Raw genomic sequence first — 19,953 nt, forward strand, 5'->3', positions numbered from 1 at the left:
TCCCTGCGGTGTTGTACACAATAACAGTGGATATTTCAACTGTCTCTCTCTCGTCCCAGGTGTTTGCTCAGCCGGTGAATGTGAGTAGGACTAAGATGGATGTGAATAACCTGGCGATGGTCATGGCTCCAAACTGCCTGCGCTGTCAGTCTGACGACCCTCGCATCATCTTTGAAAACACGCGGAAAGAGATGTCCTTCCTCCGCATACTCATCGTCCACTTGGACACCAGCTTCATCAAGGGCTTAATCTGACAGTCACGTTTTATTCATTATGTGAATCATCCAGGAGATGTCAGGACACTCTTCTGCTCAGAGATCCTTCTCATCTTCACACATCACAACATTAGTTCGGACAATGCCTAAAAATGGCTCTTCTTGAAGCCAGACTCACTTTAAACTGTGACGTGGAATCAAATTCAGTCAACAGATTCAAAGTTCACAAACAGGGTTCAGCAAAACAAATGCATGATCTTTGTCTTCTCGGGTTTGATATTTTTTCGGTCTTTTATATTGATTAGCGGAGGAATGCATCCTTTGGACAATCTTAATCGTAATAACACAGAAGCAATATGATCTGCAGTGTATTTTCTTAATTTAATACGGTATGAGTGTTCTGATTATTTAATATCAAACGTTTGTAAGCTCAAGTATGAGCGCAGGGAGAATTGCTGGCTTCAGCTTTGTGTTTAAGGCTAAGCGCTAGCAAGAAGAGGTCAATTAATATTGCAGAGCTCTCAAATACTTTGCAACGCTCGAGGTCCGGTGCCTTAAATGGAGAATGTTCGCTGATGTATAAGATGCACAAGTGCCCATGCACAAAAACACACTCTTCAGCGTTTTCAGAGCCTCCAAATCAATGGGTATCTCAGCAGTTGTCCCAGTCGTCCCATTTGAAAATAGAAAAATATATATCCTTAAAGCCGAAGTGAAGTTTCTGTGCCACTAACATCACCAAATGCAATTACGAAAATATTCATAACTGTTTTATCAGTTACTTTTTCCATAAACACTTTATTCCCAGGTATGTTTACTCATACAAGGAACCTGTCTGCCATTGCTCAAACAAACAGATAGCCATGTCAGGCTAGTAGTCATAATGTTTACAATTTTCAGGAGAATCAATCTACAAATGGCAGGGGAGCGCCATATTTAACTTTTTGACAGGAATGAAAACAAGGTTGTGAGGGAAAATGACATGAACTAGTACCTTTACAGTAAGGTATACTGTAAGTCTTTAAATTCAATATGGCGTCTGCCCTTGACTAAGGTCTCTGCTCTCATTCACTATTCCCTACATTAGTCCACTAATATAGTCCGCTTAAAGGAGTGAATGGAAACATTGAGCGAAGTACTGAAAATGCTACAGATTTCATCTTCTGGCGAGACGCGAGAAATCATTTGGTGCGTCACTCATGTCTATGGTTTCAGACGCCTCTGCAAATGGCTTTCCCCTCAAACATATGAGGAGGGCGATTTCGGACACAGCCAGATGTCACCTTCATATGTGTGTGTGCTATTAAACTGAGATACTCAGAATCTCTTCAAACTTGCTGCCATGACATTTGTTTACCTGAGAAAACAGAGAAAACTGACAGTTTATGCAAATTTTGGCTATAGCCTATAGTGCCCCCTGTGGCAAAGCTGAGAATGCAACGAGTATTTGTGTGAAATAAAAACCGAGCTTGCTTAGATAGCAGTGTTTAGAAGAGTATGTTTCAGGCCTTGGTAACATCATTCTGAACGCGTGCAAATTGCAGTCCGTTCTTGATCGTTTACTTAAAATTGAACTTCCATGATTCATGTCCGCTATACAAAAAACAATCACACTTGTTATTGATGTAATGTGGGATCCGCCATCAACTCTGCCTGTGCTTGTGTATATAGACCCTTCATCTGATGAATAGTTTTATAAAGCTGAATAGTGAAAGTAAGTGATCCCCTGACTTGTTGCACTTCCCCCTCAGTTCGTTTCTGCCACCTGTGTGTCTGTGAGATCCCGGATACTCATCCTGCACTCGACCTGCTCCTTAAGGATTGTTGTCTTCTTTTGTTCTATGCGTGTGAGGATGTGTGTAGGAGACAGCAGTGAATAATGACATGGATGATGCGTGTTTAAATTTGTGTAGTTTCATAAAGAACTCTGAAATAAAATTTGTAAATTTGTATAATTGTACAAAAATGGCTCTGAGTTTCACTTCCTTGATTTGTCTCTGCCTCTCACAACAAGCAAAGGCCTTGAGAACTCTGTGCCATCAAGATCATTTCTTCAGTTTAACCCCAAATCAACGATTAGCTCTCATGACCTCTTGTGGTGAAGTCAGGAATCTCCAGTGAATTAAAGGTTGATCGACTATCGCTGTCCCAATTCGAAGATTGAATGCTTCACAGCGGTGCGACTAAGGCTGTCCCAATTCGAAGGCTTCTTCAAATGTGGCCTACAAATGCATCCTTCATTTCCCAAGGATAGAATGAGTGGATCCTTTGCAGCCGCCTATCCCAAGATTCATTGCGCACCAGTGAACAATCCTCCGTCCCATTTAACAACGCTTCACAGAGGACAGCCTCTGAGTTGGGACACAGCTAGCTTATGAGTGCACTTTTGGCCCCGTCCCAAATGGCACCATAAACACTCGCAGTCTTCCTATTAGTCCGCACTTGTGTGACATAATGGCGCTATGACTGTCGGGTAGAAGTCTGAGTCTTGAGTGCGGGCTAGGCTAAAGTGTGCATCGATGGCGCACATCGACTTCAAAGGGGGCGTTCTGAAACCTAAGAAGACACCCTGGGTGCTTCTCATTTCTTATTTGTGCATCCTGGTTTTCTTTCCCTCGATTCCTTTCCTCACGTCTTAGGAGGACTCCCTTAGGGTGTCCTCCCTTAGTCGCACCGCTGTGAAGCATTCATATCCTTCCCTCAGAAGGATACACATGTGCATCCTCACTCCACGCGGTGCAACTAGGGAATTGAGATGCCCTTCGTATTGAGAAGAACCCCCTGCTGTCTTGTGGACTTAACAGACAGGCGCACATGGCGGCCATTGTAAATCCACAAGGACCGCAAGTGCATATGAAGTGTGCCATTTGGGACAGGGCCTTAGTTGTGTTGATATGGCAGGTGTCTTATAATGACATCTAGTGGTGTAAATGCAACCCCACAGCAAAGGTTTCGGTTTACTGTCGGATGCCTTTGTAGAAATGCTCTATTCACAGCCCGTTTATATAGTTCATGAGTGAAAGTGTCCAATAACGGGGATTATTGGGATAAAGTGATTAGTATTTAGCTGATTATTGATCTCAAAATGTCTTAACATGATGACTGGCTATAAGAATAATTCAAACTGAACCCAGAGGAGCTAGTGAGCTAATGGAGAGTTAATCATAAAAATGTGAAATGTAAATTAAAAACTATCAAAATAAAACGGCCTACTAAAAATATATATTTTATAAGATTATATATATATATATATATATATATATATAATGTGTATATATAATGTGTGTGTGTCTATATATATATATATATAAATAATGTGTGTATACAGTATATATATATATATATATATAATGTGTATATATAATGTGTGTGTGTATATATATATATATATATATAAATAATGTGTGTATACAGTATATATATATATATATATATATATATATATATATATAAATAATGTGTGTGTGTGTGTGTGCGTATGCTATATATATATATATATATATACACACACACACACACATATATATGTGTATATATATATATATAGCCTATATATATACACATATACATACACTGTTAAAAAAATCATGAGTTTTGTAATTTTAATTTTTTTTTAAATAAAGGTGATAATTAAAACTAGTGTGCATATTTTATAGAGAAAAGTGTGGTTCAGTGTTGTATAGAAAATATTGAGAACATTTCACTAATAAAACCAAGAGGAAACTTTTTTTTTTAAGTAAACGTACGCAGTTTTGTGGCTTGAATTGAGAAACCGGTTAAACTGCTAAAATTACTTATTTATTTGAAGAGAATTAGTTAAATTGTGTGGTTTTTATTTAGAGACACCATTGTTAGTTCCCAGCATGCTTTGCATATGGCTGGAAATGGAGAGTAAATATTGAAATTAAGTGTTATTTTATGTGTTTTTCAGTAAAGGGAAACACCTGTTAATGTTTAATGTTCAGTTATTTTTTTACTCTGAGGTATGTAAAAAATGTCCATGCCAAAAAACTGTCAACAGAATTTGAAGTCGCTTGGTCTCATTTTAAAGAAGACTCTTGGCTGATTTTTAGTTGAAGTATTTAAACAAAAGTGAAACAAAAAAGTTATAGAGGTTTAAGTTTATGAAAATGATTTATGAACATTATTTTATATAAAATATATTTAATAAAACATGTTGAATTTAAAAACTGCTAGAAAATCAAAGCCATAAATCTAAACAAGTTGTGTTCCAAATTTTAGGTTGATAATATCACAAACAAATTAGCTTTCAATAAGATTTTGTTTGGCCACAGTACCACATGTTCCCCGTTGTGCCACACAGTGGTTGGATGTGTGATATGCAGTAGAGTATTTCCCTCTCAAATATTACACACACACATTTTGTTATTATTATCACAAACATACACGCCACACTCTGGCATCCATACCAACACAAACACATAATTATTGCTGCATAATTTACCCAATTGGCTCTATATTATGCAAAGCAGAAAACAGGAAAGCAAGTACCGGTATGCTTTATATATGCCAAACCTGAGAAAATGGCACCATCTGGTAAAAAATAAAAATAAATAGTACAAATTAAAAATGTTAAGCATTGCCAACAGAATGAAAGCCTCTTAACAAAGATTGCATCATTGTATAGTTAAATGGCCCTGGGGGTAAACAATTGCAGTTGTAATGGGTTTCAATGGGGACATTTTTGTCCTTAAGGTACAGAGTGGAACTTTTGTGTACCTAGTGAAAAATAAAGGAAGTAATACAATTACAATAACAATAAAACTTGTTGCAAAATGTATCCAGTTAGCATTAACACAGACAAAATGATTTTTTTTTTTTAACTGAAAGACAAAAATGTCCATACGGACGCACAAGGGAGATATATGGCCATCCCTTGTGCGTCCTTATGGACATGTTTGTCTTTTTCAGTAAAATTCCTGCGTTTTTGCGTACTGTAATTTTTATTTCAGCTACTTTTGTAGACTATGTTTTCATCTCCACTATTAAAAAAACGTAGTTTCTTGTATTCCGTACACTATAATTCATAATAATTGTTGTCGCGTGGTTAGAGTACAAGTGACTCGGATTATTTCACTCGTAGACTAGAACCCTACTTCTAATAATAACATAAATATCTTCAGAGAAGAAGCGCTAAAATGCTCTGAACTAAACATCACTTTCAATGATACGCCGCCTGTGCCGCAGGCATAAACTATTACTGTCGTTTTCAGATGGGAACCGTGAGAAACGAAATGAAGGCGCTAAAAAAATCTCCACGAAATGAGGAAACGAACAGCAGGAATAATCCGCTTGGCGCATGCGCAGACAGGCTCCACCTCGCGGACACCGGCCTTGCTGCTCGCGCCGGAGAAAACAAACTGCGTGGATGCGCTCGCTCTCGAAGCATGCGACTTACAGCACTCCCCATGCATTTGGACTTGCTTTCTTTGCTGTCGGAGTACATTTATCAGCAATAAAGGTAAACGGCGCTGTGATTGTATATTCCAAAACAATGAGCAGCTGTCTTGGTCGTATATTTCATGTAATTGTACATTTTATAATTTGTATGTGGTGATGATGCTGTTGTGTTAAAACGAAACTTGCCTCCATGCATGTTCCCCTGTTTGATGCTAATGGGACCCATGAAATTGATTTTGTCAAATAGTGCATTGATGAAAAGTGTCGGCGGTTATAGTAATTGTCGTTATGTGTATCGGGATAAATGCACATTTAGGGCTTCTTAATGGCTGAAAGACATTTGTTCGACTCATGCTTGATGTAGTCCCATGCTGCAAGGAGTAGGCCGAGCGGAGGCCGCTGAGCGTAAGCGTTTGAATGACAGATGCGCGGTCCAATCAGAACGCCGGAGTCCGCGTCAGTCAGGGCTCTGAACCAATCGAATGGATTGCTGTTGTTGCGCATCATTCTTAGCAACGGAACAATGTAATATCAATATAGCTATTTAAAATGACATAGTAATTACTTAAACTTTATTTTGAGGGCTTGACTCGTTTTTGTTTGGTGCAGATCACATCGCAGAGCATTTTCTGTTCGCCTGCTATCTTAAACTACACACAGCAGTGAGCGTCAAGTTCGCAGACAACGTTGCACCCACGTTTTCCTCGCATGAGAAGTAACTAGAGGAAGAGTCAAATGCATGAATCCTCTTATATGTCCCGGTCATGTTTAGCACTTTCGACCATAAAAACGTTTATCTTCAAGCTCTGTCGTTTGATGTACTGATTGCGACTTGTTATGACAGGCATGTACAGATGAGCCGCTTGCCTGACAATGTAAACAACGAGGAGGAAAGGTTTTCCGCGCCATATGCGTCACGCGCCTGTCGGTGTGAGCGACCGTTCACTGGGAGAGCTTAGGAGTTTGTGAAAACATTGATTTAACATAATGTGCCGGTTTCCCGCGATTATGACGTATTTAAAATGTATGCAATCTGTAGGAACGTGTCTGTCCACGAGGACGGGCGCGAGCCCGGCGGTTGCGCGCGCAGCACTGGCGGGTTGAATAAGCACGCGAGTCAGTTACGAAACTTGTTATCCGACGCTTTTCATGACGCGCTTTCATGTGATTTATGATGATGAAGACCTCTTTTGATAAAGGACGGTGGTTTTCAGTGTGAATTATGTCAGTCTTTCCTATTTGAATTTTTAAGGGTAATAATGCATTAGGGTCGATGGTGCTCAAAGTTTCCCTTCCTTTTCCCACTCTTCATAGCCTACTGTCGAAATTATATCTTACATTTTAATGTTTCCCTACACTCTACCAGCTTTGGAAAAGTGCTTAAACAGGGACACCCACAAATGATAATTATGTCATAAATGTACCACTGTTTTTCCCCTGTGGTATAAAACTATAATACACACATCTGCACATCTGATCTGGTATTATTCTTTTAGACATTTATCTTACCTTACAAGATAAGCACAGGTCAAGCACATGTCCTTGTGTTTTATCAGACACTTTAATCAAATATTATGCTGGGTTTTTGTACATCTATAGCGTCTTTAGTAAGTAATGTTGTTGTACAATTATGTAATTACTTTTTTGAGCTGATTGTACATTATTCTTTTTTAAATCTACTCATTTTTGGGGTTGGACAATGAAATTGAAACACCTGGTTTTAGATCACAATCATTTATTAGTATGGGGTAGCGGCGCCTCCTGTTGCGGCCAATCCAACATCATTGCGTCTTGGGAATGACAGATACAAGTCCTTCACAGTGGACATAGGGATTTTGAGCCATTCCTCTCCCAGAACATGCAAGGAAAACATTTTCTGACTCCAAAAATACCCCAAAGTGGCACAAAAATATTTAGATCTGGTGACTGTGCAGGCCATGGGCGATGTTCAACTTCACTTTCAAACTATTCTGTTACAAGTCTTGCTGTGTGTATTGTTGGGTTGGGTATCATTTGGTTTTTAAGGATTCCAATTCTGTCTGCTTATCGATTTTGATTCTTATCAATTCCTAATTTCGATTCTAATGAAGTAAAAAACAACAACCTTATCATTCACATTTATTCTAAGTCTTATTGTAAAACATTTAATTGTACCTGAACACCATGAACAAAAATCAACAGGGTAAAGAACACTTACACAAGGAACTTTTGCATATGGTTTAAAAATACCATAGCAAAAACAGCTAGCTTATCTAATAAAAACTAAACATTAATATAGACAAGTAAATGCTGAGTATTTAAAAAAAGAACAAATAAACAAATTAGTCATAGCACAAATAAATACAACTGATCAAAGATATGATTGAAATAAACAGTATGGCTGTCCGATAAAACAGTATCGGTATTTATTGACGGTAACGGAATATATAATTTTTTTGATATATCGCTCTATTTTTATTAAAATGCGCATCGCTGGCGCAACCACTGCAACATTGCCCAACATCAAATGGCAAATGTAATAAAAGCAGAACGAAACTGCGCTACTCATTATTTTGTGCTTCACGCTCAGTTTGGACCAATGTCAGTGCAGCGCGAGCCGATCTTGATCAAGTGACACTGTACTACACACAGCGCTAAGAGATCCAGTAAAGGAAGCATTTGAATTCGCCACTGAAGTTATAACATCGCTGCGAGATCTAGTGAGAAGCATTCAATTTTCTCCATTATTAACGGATCAAACAGCGCTGGCGTGGAAACCAGGAGAAACATTGCCATGAATGAACTAGTTATAGGCTTTAAGTCCACAGATCAGCAACATTCACCATAGATTTAAATGTAGTAACACTAACTGCAACCATGGAAGTTTGGCAGGAATAGTGAAATGCTTTCAAGTACGTCACATCTTTTTCCAGCACTTCAAAACTCAAATATTATCATATTTAAATGTTATTGTTAATGTGATGACCAACACATTATTTTTTCATCCTTCAAAGATTACCCCCAATTATAAAACTAAGTTTCAAGATGTAGGAAAACTCACACTTATTTAAAAATATTTTTTCTTTTAATAAATGTATATATTTTTTAAATCAAGGAAATTTCTCTGCCATTTCTTTTTTCTGTATCGAAAACGTAGCGTACCTAACCGTGACACCACTGTCGTATCGAACCGTGAATTTTGTGAACCGTTACACACCCCTACTTATTACAGATGTTGATCTACCTCAAAGTTCGCCTTGATTGTTCTACGTTTACACTTTTACATTGCACACATTTTGTAAAAAAAAAAAAAAAAAAAAAGTAAGTTCAAGAGTTTCTTTAACACTTACTTTTTTTTCTTAATATAAGACATAAAGAAGATATTTTTGTTTTCATTTTGTTTTTGACTGCTAAAACTGATATAATTAGTTGTTTGCCTTCATAAAAAAACAGTGGTTTAAATTCACACTTTTATACTTGTCTTAAAAAAAAAAGGTTATAAAAAATGTCAATTATCAATACCGAACGATATAAAACATTGTGATACATTTTATAGCTATATCGCACAGCCCTAATTTGTCCGTAAAAGTGGAAAAAGACGCATCAGAGAACTGTTCAGTATCACGCACTATACAGTATGAGAGGCGTCTTTTTGTGTGCACTGCATGGCTGCATGATGCTAGTTAAACTGATAATCGCGATTATTTTTAACGCCTAATAACAGCGGTAACACCAACTATCGCAGCAAGCCTAACGCGCACTTTCTTTCTTGACTGTTTGCTCCACTTAAGACATGACTGTGTTTACGTGAATGCTCATTGCTCACCAAGACATGCACTTTGACATAATTTTGTGTGTTGGCCATATAAGATGCGGAAGAGGACTGACATCTTATTGCATTTAATATTAAGCATGTTACACGTATGTAACAGTCAAATGTCCAGTCTAATATCTGCGTCGCCGTCTACCTAAAACTTAGTCTTTTTGTAATGTTTTTTCCCCCGGTTTCACAGACCAGGCTTAAACCAAGTCCCAGACTAAAGTGCATGTTTCAGATGTTTTTACTGAAAGCAAATTGTACTGACATATCTTAAAATATGATTTTAAGATATGTCAGTGCTATTGGTTTGTCTCAAGATGCACACCAGTAATGTTTTTTTTCTAAGGCATGTTTATACAAGCTTCTTAAATGCCCTAATTGGACTAAGGCCTAATCCTGGCTTAATCTCTAAGCCCAGTCTGTGAAACCGGGCCTTTAAGTATTACAATCATTCAGTTATTGTAAGCCATATCATAGGCCTATACATTTGCGATATTTTGGTAATTTCGATATATCGTGCAGCCCTACTCAGTAGTTGTATGATTCATGATTAATTGGTTTAAGGTAATTTAATTTCAATGCATTGTGTAGTTTTGATACATGTTGCTTCAATAAATCAGCTGTTGTTCAAAACTGATAATAATCACTTCCTGTGACTTGTTCTGTGTTTTTTATTTATTTTTTATTTGAACACATGCATAAATCACACTGAGGTTAAAGTTGTGTGCCTTCTGTAAACAAACCAGCTTGAGAGAGATGGTGAACAAGCTCATGTAACCCATATGTGTAGCATCTGTGGTGGCATCAAATAACAAAAATGGTGGTCATCATCTATGAGTGCGACCAACATCCAACACAAGAGGAAATGGCTGAGAATGTAGAATTATGAAATCAAATAATTAAATATCCAATCAATGTTTAAAGTTACCATGAAATCTAAATGTACAATTTAGTTTTTTTAATGGAATATTGCAGCATTTTATCCGTGCACATAATCTTTTACGGGATTGTCCTCGTAATCTTTAATCAAAATAACTTCCCCTCCCTCTTGCAGCATCATCTCCTCTGGTGTGAGGGCGGGGCAACCTGTCACTCACATGATGAGATCCACCAATAGCAAACCACAACCATGCAATCAATTCCCCATGGACAAAATCAAGTCCCGCCCTACGTTTTTCTTGTTCGATAAGCCGTTTTGCTCAGATATACGTCACAATAGGGAAAAAAAAGACTATTGTAAGTTAACATCCATTTAATGCTGACTTTAAAACAATTATTTTGCGATTATGGGAAGCACAAAAGAGGTAAAATGAGGATCGAAACAAGCATGGCCGGGAGCAATAGAACATGCTCATGACTTGACAGTAAGCAGTTGTAAAGGCATTGCTTAAAATACTATCTGACTCCTTTAAATAAAATGTGAGGATTAGCCCAGAACTAATAATAAAGGATTAAATAGTCTATATCAATATATTGGTTGATTTCAGATGACGAAATCTGTAATCTGTATCGGCTACAAAAGCAGAAATAATAGAACTATTAGAGAATAATTATGCTCTACCTAGTATATATGCAACTAGAAATTTTGGGCAATATCAGTTACTATAACCTATAGCCTATTATCTAAAATGTGTTGTCTTTACTGTTATGCCAACCTTTTGGAAATGACAGTGCCAATCATCCAAAAGTTTAGTAAATCACTGAAATTGCATTTTTAGGACATTAGAAAAGATGGATAACCACTGGACAACCGAAACTGAAATATTGGAGACCAAATAAGCCCTGATATTGTATAAAATCATTTCAAAAGTGCTGATGTGGTCTAATATTTAGTCATTGAAATACCGTAGGCTGTAGTAATGCTGTTATTTTATGAGCACCTTGGTTCGGTTGTGCCGCCCATGACTGTAACATCCATTACCTCTGACCTCATGATATGTTTTTCTGGTTTCATAGGTTGGTGACTGTGTGTGACCAGCATGACAAAGAGCCCTCCTCACAGGCGTGGGATCGCGTTCGAGGTGGGAGCGCAGCTGGAGGCGAGGGACAGTCTGAAGAACTGGTCAGTGTCTCCCCTCTGCTTCCGTTCTTCCATCCGTTCATTCACTCGGCCTGATTGAAATTCAGATGTTTCGCTGGTGCTGATGCCACTAGTTCTGTTGCGTTCAAAGATTTTGAAAAAGTTCTAAATTTGCCAACTGGACAAACTAAAAATAAGCATTTTAAAGGAACACTCCACTTTTTTGGGAAATAGGCTCATTTTCCAGCTCCTCTTGAGTTAAACAGTTTCACCGTTTTCTAATCCATTCAGCCGATCTCCGGGTCTGGCGGTAGCACTTTTAGCATAGCTTAGCATAGATCATTGAATCTGATTAGACCGTTAGCATCTCTCTCAAAAAAATTACCAAGAGTTTTGATATTTTTCCTATTTAAAACTTGACTCTTCTGTAGTTACATCGTGTACTAAGACCGACAGAAAATAAACTGTTGTAATTTTCTAGGCCAATATGACTGGGAATTAAACTCTCATTCCTGCGTAATAATCAAGGAACTGCTGCCGTCAGGGTGGGAAATTAGCACCCGCCACCCGCCGAGGGCGGGTACTTTTTCAAAGTGGCGGGTCACTTTGCCGTGTATACCAGCCACAGTGGCGGGTGGATTATAATAATGCTGCGTTCGCACCAAAAGCGAATACAGTTCGCAAAAATTAGCATCCACCGAGGGACCAGGACAGGACCACCAGACGCGCATAAACGCGTCTTTACATTGACTTAACATTGAATGTATTAAGTAGTAACCAATAAACACATGCTGCGAGTGATTTCATTGTACGGATTGGACAGCCTTTGTCAAAGAATGCGGTTGCTAAGTAACAATAATACACTTTTGTCGAGTAACTCTTTTGATTGGTTTTCAGCGCTGCGTGTCACGGCGCTGAAGAGACCGTTATACACTGTATAACTTATATACATAGCTAAGCTGAGAATAAAAATAAAATAAAAAGTGTATAACATTATATATAGCTGAGCTGAGCTGGTGCAGAAGAAAGGGAAATTATTTTTAACCATGCGCGCGCGCTCTCTACACTGCTGAAGCGCGGATGATCTGAAAACACAGACAAGCTGGAGTTCAGCGATCTTTATTTGAGATTTTCTACTTAAATTAAAGTGTCATTCAGTCGGTCTGTGTTCTGTCACGAGCCGCTTGCGCTGTTTGTGCGACTAAATCTGCGATCAAAATGCAGGCTGATATCCAGCAGTGTTTTAATGTTGATCATAGGCTATATGAGCAAGAATGCAATGTTTCCCGAATATCCACACGATTTCAAATGTGACATTGATTTTATACAACAGTAAAAAAAAGGGTAACATTTAAGTGATGTACTGCATTTAAAACAGTAGTCAGGCTTATTGCTCTATTTTGCAACTAAATCTGTGGCTTTGAACGAATCGTGAGATTCAATGAATGAATGACTCGATGACCGCCACCTACTGGCTATTTTAATATAATATTTTTATTAATATTAAAAACGTTTTTTAACATTGCATATTTATTGAACATTGTTTTATTTAAAGCATTATTTCTTTTTAAAAGGTATTATAAAGGTTAAAAATTAAATGAAAAAAATTATTAAAGGGGGCGAATATTGTCCCTAAATGGAAAAGGTGTGACTAAGTGGAAGAGAGGAACTTAGGAAAAGGGATATGTAGAATTGCACAAGTGCTACTGCTAAAGAGTGCAATGTAAATAATTTCTCATAAGCTTAATTGAATGGCCTAGAGAGAATAATTATGACATTTTCTGTCTAAAGACTACATATAAAATAGCTACCTAAAGTAACTGCAGTTTACTAAAAGTAATGACTAAAAGTTTGCATTCATAAGCATTTTCGTCTGAAGATGAAGACTAAGACTGAATCAAAAATGGTTGCCAAAATGAACACTGGCCTACACACACCAAGCGGACTACAACGCTGTTGCGTATGTATTAAATATGACTGATCATTTAAATAAAATGTTTTATTTAATTCAAGTAGCCTACATAGTAGCCTACATAATTATTTTACAGGGTTTAAAATGTATACAGATTTGATATTTTCCCCTCATACTTATGTTGGAATGGGTACGAAGTTGGCATTGAATTTCATTTGAAATGGTATTAAAAAAGGTCTTAAAAAGCCTTGAATTTAAGCTGGAGGATCCTGGGGGTACCCTGAAATAAATAAAAAACGTATTGAAGCAATTTCTTTCTTGCAATTTGAATTCCGGAAAAAGTGGCTGGTAAAAAATATAAGTGGCTGGTAAAATTGGGCATCCACCAGCCACTGTGGCTGGTGGACAAAAAAGTTAATTTCCCACCCTGGTTGATACTACTGTAAATCACAAACCGAGGATCTCAAACTCTTCCATGCATTATATTTTAGCTATTAGTTAAAAAATACCTATTTTGTTTTCTTTTTTTTTGTTGAGAATACGCACATGCATGTTTAATTTGATAATTTTTTTAATACTTTTATTAAAAGGTGCTGTGTTACTTGCTTATTAACCGTAAAATTAAACTCCATTCAAACATCTTTTTCAACCTTTAGAAATCCAGAGGTAATTGGTCGGCAATCTGAAGTAGGTCATTTAAAGTTAACTCTTTGTGTGTTCACAGGTATGCAGCTAGCATTGAGAAGATCGACTATGAGGACGAGAAGGTTCTGATCCACTACAGACAGTGGAGTCATCGTTATGATGAATGGTTTGACTGGAGCAGTCCGTACCTTAGACCCGTGGAACGAATCCAGCTTAGGAAACAAGGTCTCAATGAACGGCAGAGCGCTCCAGTGAGTACTTCCTGTCAAACTGCTGAATCACTCAGAGTCCGCATGGCCAAAGTTACACTCTGACTCATAATGTTGCATGATTATATATAGATGTGTTTCTTTTCTCAGGGCTTTCATGTCAACCAGAAAGTTCTCGCCAGCTGGTCAGACTGTAGGTACTACCCTGCTAAGATCCTGTCCCGGGACAAAGATGGTGTGTACTCACAACCTTCACAATGTTAATCCTCAGCACATCATCTGACTGGTCCAGATTCAAACACTCTTTTTGTTAGTTTTTACCAACTGGGAAATGAAACCGTATTGTACCATGCAATTTGGCTAATATTAAGTAAAAAAAAAAAGAAGAAAAATAATCATTTATAAATGTATACTATTTGTTCATGTAACTATTAAAAAGTCAAATAAAAAAATCTATACTTCCATACTTTTTTTTTAAAGGAATTTAAACTTTTAATTAAAAAAGCATGCATTACAGTAGGGCTTTGTTAAAAATCGATAATCATTATGATTCATTTGTTCATTATGATGTTGTGATGTCTAAATTCACATGTAGCATTTAAACCGCTTGATGCATTTAGACAGAATATTATGAAATTTTTATATCAGCCATTGCATCAGTTATTTGCTTTAACTTGACGATAATTATCAGCTTATCAGCAAGGATTTTAATATCGTAGCACCTTTTATAGTTATATATATTTTTTACGTATATATATTTTTTAAGTGTTGAGCAGTAGATTATGATAGTGTTACATTATGAATGTGTTGGACATTACCTTATGATAGTGTTAATCATTACATTATTATAGTGGTACATTATGATAGTGTTGGGTATTACATTATAAAAGTGTTGGGCATTTATTTATAATAGTGTTCGATTATGAAAGTGTTTAGCATTACATTATGATAGTGTAAATAGGTTCAGATAAAATGACAATGTCAGGGCGGGGAGAGAGTGTCTATTTCTCAAAATCAAAATAATCCAGAAGCCCCCCATTACTAGAGAGGAAGTCTGCTACGACCTTCTGCGCCCCCAGCCTGTGGACCAGCTTGAACTTAAAAGGCTGTAAAGCTAGACACCAACGGGTGATCCGCTCCATTGGAAGGGCGCGTGGTCCAAACAGAGGGTGAATTCCCGTCCCAGGAGGTGATAACAGAGGGTGAGGATGGCCCAACGGATGGCTAAACACTCCTCCTCAATGTTACTGTATCTGTTCTCTCTTTTTGAGAGCTTTCGACTCAGATACAGCACCTGCTGTTACTCTTCTCTGACCACCTGGGACACGACTGCCCCCAGCCCGCTGTCCGATGCATCTGTCTGCAACACAAAGGGGAGATTCAAGTTAGGAGATTGCAAGAGTGGCCCGCCACACAGAGCACCCTTCACTTTGGTTAGAGCCTGTTGGCACAGCTCCGTCCACTGAACCAGATCTAGAGCTTCCTTTTTTAGTCAGATCAGTCAGCGGGCTGGTGAGCTCTGAATAATTAGACACAAACCCAAGAACTGTCTCACCTTCTTTTTGGTCTTAGGGCTTTGGCAGGTTGCAGTCACGAATTGTCCGAAGTGGAAGTCTAGATAACATAGCTCCACACGCCCAATTGCACACTTCCTCGGGTTCGCTGTGAGTCCCGCAACCCTCAGCGATCTCAAGACAGCGCGCAGATGTTCCAGATGCCGCTACCAATCATTACTGTAGATAATGATGTCATACAGATAGGCAGCGACATGCGTGGAATGTGGCCAGAGGATTTTGTCCATTAGAAGCTGGAAGCTAACGGGAGCCCGAACAACCCGACTGAAAGGGTAATAAATTGGTGTAATCCGAACGCCATTGTGAAGGCTGTTTTTTCTTTGGATAATGGCGACAAGGGGATCTGCCAATGACCTTTTGTTAAATCCAGTGTGGAATAAAAGTGAGCCGAACTTAACCGATCATGCAGCTCGTCAACTCGAGGCATTGGATAAGTGTCGAACTTGGACACCTTAGGCTTTCACCTTTCTGTACTAGACACAGAAACGGACCAAACCTGTCGGGCTCGCCCAGTCTCTGTGTGACTTCTATTCCACAGAGTACTCCCAACTCTAGCATTGCTTTTAACTCATCCTGTACCACCTTTTTCTTGTGTTCAGGTAAACGATAGGGTCGGCTGCGCGCCACCACCCCTTTGATCGTTTCAATATGGTGCTGTATGAGGTCCATGCGACCAGGCAGGGGCGAGAACGCGTCTACAAAATCTGCCTGCAATTTGGCTACAACGGTGAGCTAAGTCAGCGAGAGGTGATCTCCCTTGGGGACCAGGGCAAGCGGATTGACTGTTTGCCATACCTCATAATCAAGGTCCCCGAGACGCTGTGTAACCACAAAGGGTTCTTGCCACTTGGCGAGTAATTTAGAGCTGGATGTTGGAAGTAATAAAAGTGCTTTATCTCCCGTTGTAAATTGATGCTGCCGCATACCATGTTGCACAGCCGACTTTGTTTGTCCTTTGCTCGTGTCTCCGCCAGTTACTGGAATTAGAGACAGGTGTTAGTCTGGAGAAAATTCTCCATGGAGAGCCACCCCAACGTGTTGAGTTTAGCCTCGGATGTCCAGGACATACTGAATTTCACTACGGCTGTTTGAAGGCTCCTCCCAAGCCTCTCTAATGACGTCAAGCACCCCACAGGGCTGCCGTCCATAGAGAAGCTTGAATGGGGAAAACCCTGTGGAGGCTTGTGGGACCTCCAGAACCATGAGCAACAGGGGCTCGAGCTATTTATGGACTAGTCCGTCCATTTTTGGGTGATAAATGCTGGTGCGAATGGATTCAATGGCCAACATTTCGTACAGTTTGCTTAATGTGCTTGACATAAATGCCGTGTCTTGATCAGTGAGAATCTCTTTGGTGATTCCCACCCGGGAGATCATACGAAACGGCTCGTCCACCACACTCTTTGCAGAGATGGTGCATAACGGCACCGCTTCCGGATATCGTGTTGGATAGTCCACCAGAACTAATGCTTCCCCTAAGTGTCCTACTATTGGACTACATTGATCTTTTTGGTACTAATAATTGGGTTGTATCTTCTTTGGTCTGGGCGTCTTAGGCCACCTGATACAACCTATCTCTTATTATGGAAAAATAGGAATAGGAATAGGGCACGCCACCAGGTGATCCTCCGCCAGCTAGATGGCCTGACCCATTGGAGGATGGCCCGCTTGAGGTCACGGTATGCCAAGAGGTTCTCTGTAGGCAACTGTTGTGCTGCTATCAGGCGCACCGGCCAGTGGGCACGGGCCCACCCACATGCCTCGGCTGTCTTTTCAAATAGATCCACGAATGCCTCCGGGTCATCCCGTGGACCCGTTTTTACCAGAGGCACGCGAGAGATGGTGGGGCGACCTGCCGGTCAAGCAAGCTACGGATGACTCGCGGGTGGTCCTCCTGCGCCTGAACCAGCAGACGAAATCATTCCTCCTGTTCCAGTCTGAGGTCCATAAGCGCTTGGTGTTGTGTTTGGTGGAGACCAGCGAGCGACTTGACCAACTCCGCAAGTTCTTGGTCCCAGGTTTTGGCAGGCACCAGTGTAAAACGTTTCAAATACAATTATTTATTTTAAACGTAAATAAAACGTTTCCCCCTAAATTTGTACATATACAAAACAAAACAAAAGCAACTCAAAAAAATAGGATCCACAGAGTTAGTCTCTCTCCCCTTCCCAGGTCTGCAGGCCGCTTATATCCCGTCTCTCCGCCAGTTACTGGAATTAGAGACAGGTGTTAGTCAACATGCACTTGATCTACTTCTTACCGCTCGTCTCCACACTCGCTCTCCCGTTGCAGACTTCGCTTTACCACGTCCCCTCACCACAGATATTGTTAGATTATAATAAGTGTTGGGCATTACATTATGATAGTGTTACATTATAAATGTGTTGGGTATTACATAATGATAGTGTTACATTATGAATGTGTTTAGCATTACATTATGATAGGTTCATTATGAAAGTTGTTCTTCTGTGATGTCCTAGGTGTCTACACAGTGAAGTTTTTTGATGGAGTCATAAAGACAGTGAAGGGGATTAAGGTGAAGCCGTTCCGCAAGCAGGTGAGACGTTACTCCCTCAGCTCTAATATGTATTAAACCAGGCCATTCATGGAATAAACCACTTTAATGAGTTGGTCTTTATCTACAGAGCTCTGATGGCAAGACCAATCAGCAAGCTCAAAAGCGGGGGGATCAGAACGGGAAAGAATGGAAGACTAAGGAGAACAGCAGAAGTAACAGCTCGAGACACAGCACTTCTGACCAGGACGAAGAGAGCGGTTCAGAGGGGGATGAAGAAGATGCCACAATGATGGATGAGTCCAGAGATCTCCAGAATAGCGGAGAGAGCGAAAGCACAGCAACTAACATAGTTGAAGAATCAGAGCCGAGACCTGCTGAGCACAGCGATAAACAGCCAAGTGAAGACGACAAGACAGAAATGCTTGAGAATGGAGAAGGAGAGAACAAACGAGAGGAAAAAGAGATAAATGGAGAACAGGAGGAGACCAAAGAACTTCAAAACGGCATTGACAAGAATGAAGAGGACAATAAAGAGAAGGAAGAAGCGTCAGATGAAAGCCCCAGTCTGCCCAGAAGGACACGGAGTAGGATGGCAGATGGTGAGTTTGGTTTGGGGGAACATGCTGGTGTTACATCTGAATATTTGATTTGATTATGATTCAATTCCAAGAGCCAGATTCAGCCTCACACACACACCAATCAGCATTTGCTAAGTAGCAAATAAAGAGAGAAATTATAAGGAGAGAAGACAAACCACTCAAAAACAGATGGCATCTGTAGGACAGGAAGTTGTGCATTAAAAGAGCCAATTGCCTTTTTTGATAGACATTGTCGTTTATTTACTCCAGAACATTCATGTCTATTAGTTGGAACAATGATTTGAGCTACTAAAGTAACTTTTTATTTATCAAAGATTCCTGAAAAATTATTACAGTTTGCACAAAAACATTAAGCAGCACTAAGAAGAAATGTTTCCTGAGCAGCAAATCAACATATAAGAATGTTTTTTGAAGGATCATGTGACACTGACGACTGAAGTACTGATGCTGAAAATTCAGCTTTGTCACCACAGGAATAAATTACATTTTAAAATACATTCAAATTATAATAATATTTCACAATATTACTGTTTTACTGTATTTTTTATCAGATAAATGCAGCCTTGGTAAGCAGCAGCCTTTAATGTTGCAAAAACTATTTTAAAAAATCTTACCAATCTTTTTTAAATAACTGCCCCTTCCCTTGGCATTACCAAGATGGTCGCGGAGTGAAGTCGTTTAGGGAATATTACTGATAGTGATGCAATTTTAACCATGTCTAGTGCAAGTAAGTAATTGTTGGGTGATTTACTAATGTATTTGGCTCAGGATTGATGATGGAAATTCTTGGCTTGTCATTTTCAGCAAAAGATCTGGAAAGGCCCAATGGACCAGAACTGAGGAAGAGACGTGCATCAACGGGACAGATACCACCGTCCAAAAGAAGCAGAGCCAATTCAAGCACAGGTTAGTTCTCCATCTCCTATCATAAGGGCTTTCAACCGGAGGAACGTTTTCATAGTTTCTATAACTATTAGTGGATGTACCTGCTTTTTGGTGTGTTCGCACCGCAGGAATGGGAATGAGTTTACTTTTAGGAAC

The 19,953-nt window shown here is 39.3% G+C and overlaps 2 protein-coding genes across 5 annotated transcripts in view; both read left to right on the forward strand.

Moving 5' to 3' along the window:
• The window catches only part of arhgap46b (Rho GTPase activating protein 46b), a 72,859-nt gene extending 70,683 nt beyond the window's left edge, over nt 1–2,176 (forward strand). For all 3 annotated transcript variants that reach the window (XM_079587995.1, XM_079587996.1, XM_079587997.1), the window contains one exon: nt 60–2,176. In XM_079587995.1, the coding sequence (XP_079444121.1) occupies nt 60–254 (195 nt within the window). In that variant the 3' untranslated portion in view covers nt 255–2,176. The remainder of the gene's footprint in view (nt 1–59) is intronic.
• A 3,324-nt stretch (nt 2,177–5,500) lies between these two features.
• Nucleotides 5,501–19,953, forward strand: part of phf20b (PHD finger protein 20, b) — a 29,649-nt gene continuing 15,196 nt past the window's right edge. For both annotated transcript variants that reach the window (XM_079588489.1, XM_079588490.1), the window contains exons 1-7: nt 5,501–5,697; nt 11,392–11,497; nt 14,092–14,263; nt 14,372–14,456; nt 18,276–18,352; nt 18,441–18,912; nt 19,717–19,818. In XM_079588489.1, coding sequence (XP_079444615.1) covers nt 11,415–11,497; nt 14,092–14,263; nt 14,372–14,456; nt 18,276–18,352; nt 18,441–18,912; nt 19,717–19,818 — 991 coding nt within the window. In that variant the 5' untranslated portion in view covers nt 5,501–5,697; nt 11,392–11,414. The remainder of the gene's footprint in view (nt 5,698–11,391; nt 11,498–14,091; nt 14,264–14,371; nt 14,457–18,275; nt 18,353–18,440; nt 18,913–19,716; nt 19,819–19,953) is intronic.

Source organism: Phoxinus phoxinus (genome assembly GCF_949152265.1).
Source record: "Phoxinus phoxinus genome assembly, chromosome: 18".
Lineage (NCBI taxonomy): Eukaryota > Metazoa > Chordata > Actinopteri > Cypriniformes > Leuciscidae > Phoxinus > Phoxinus phoxinus.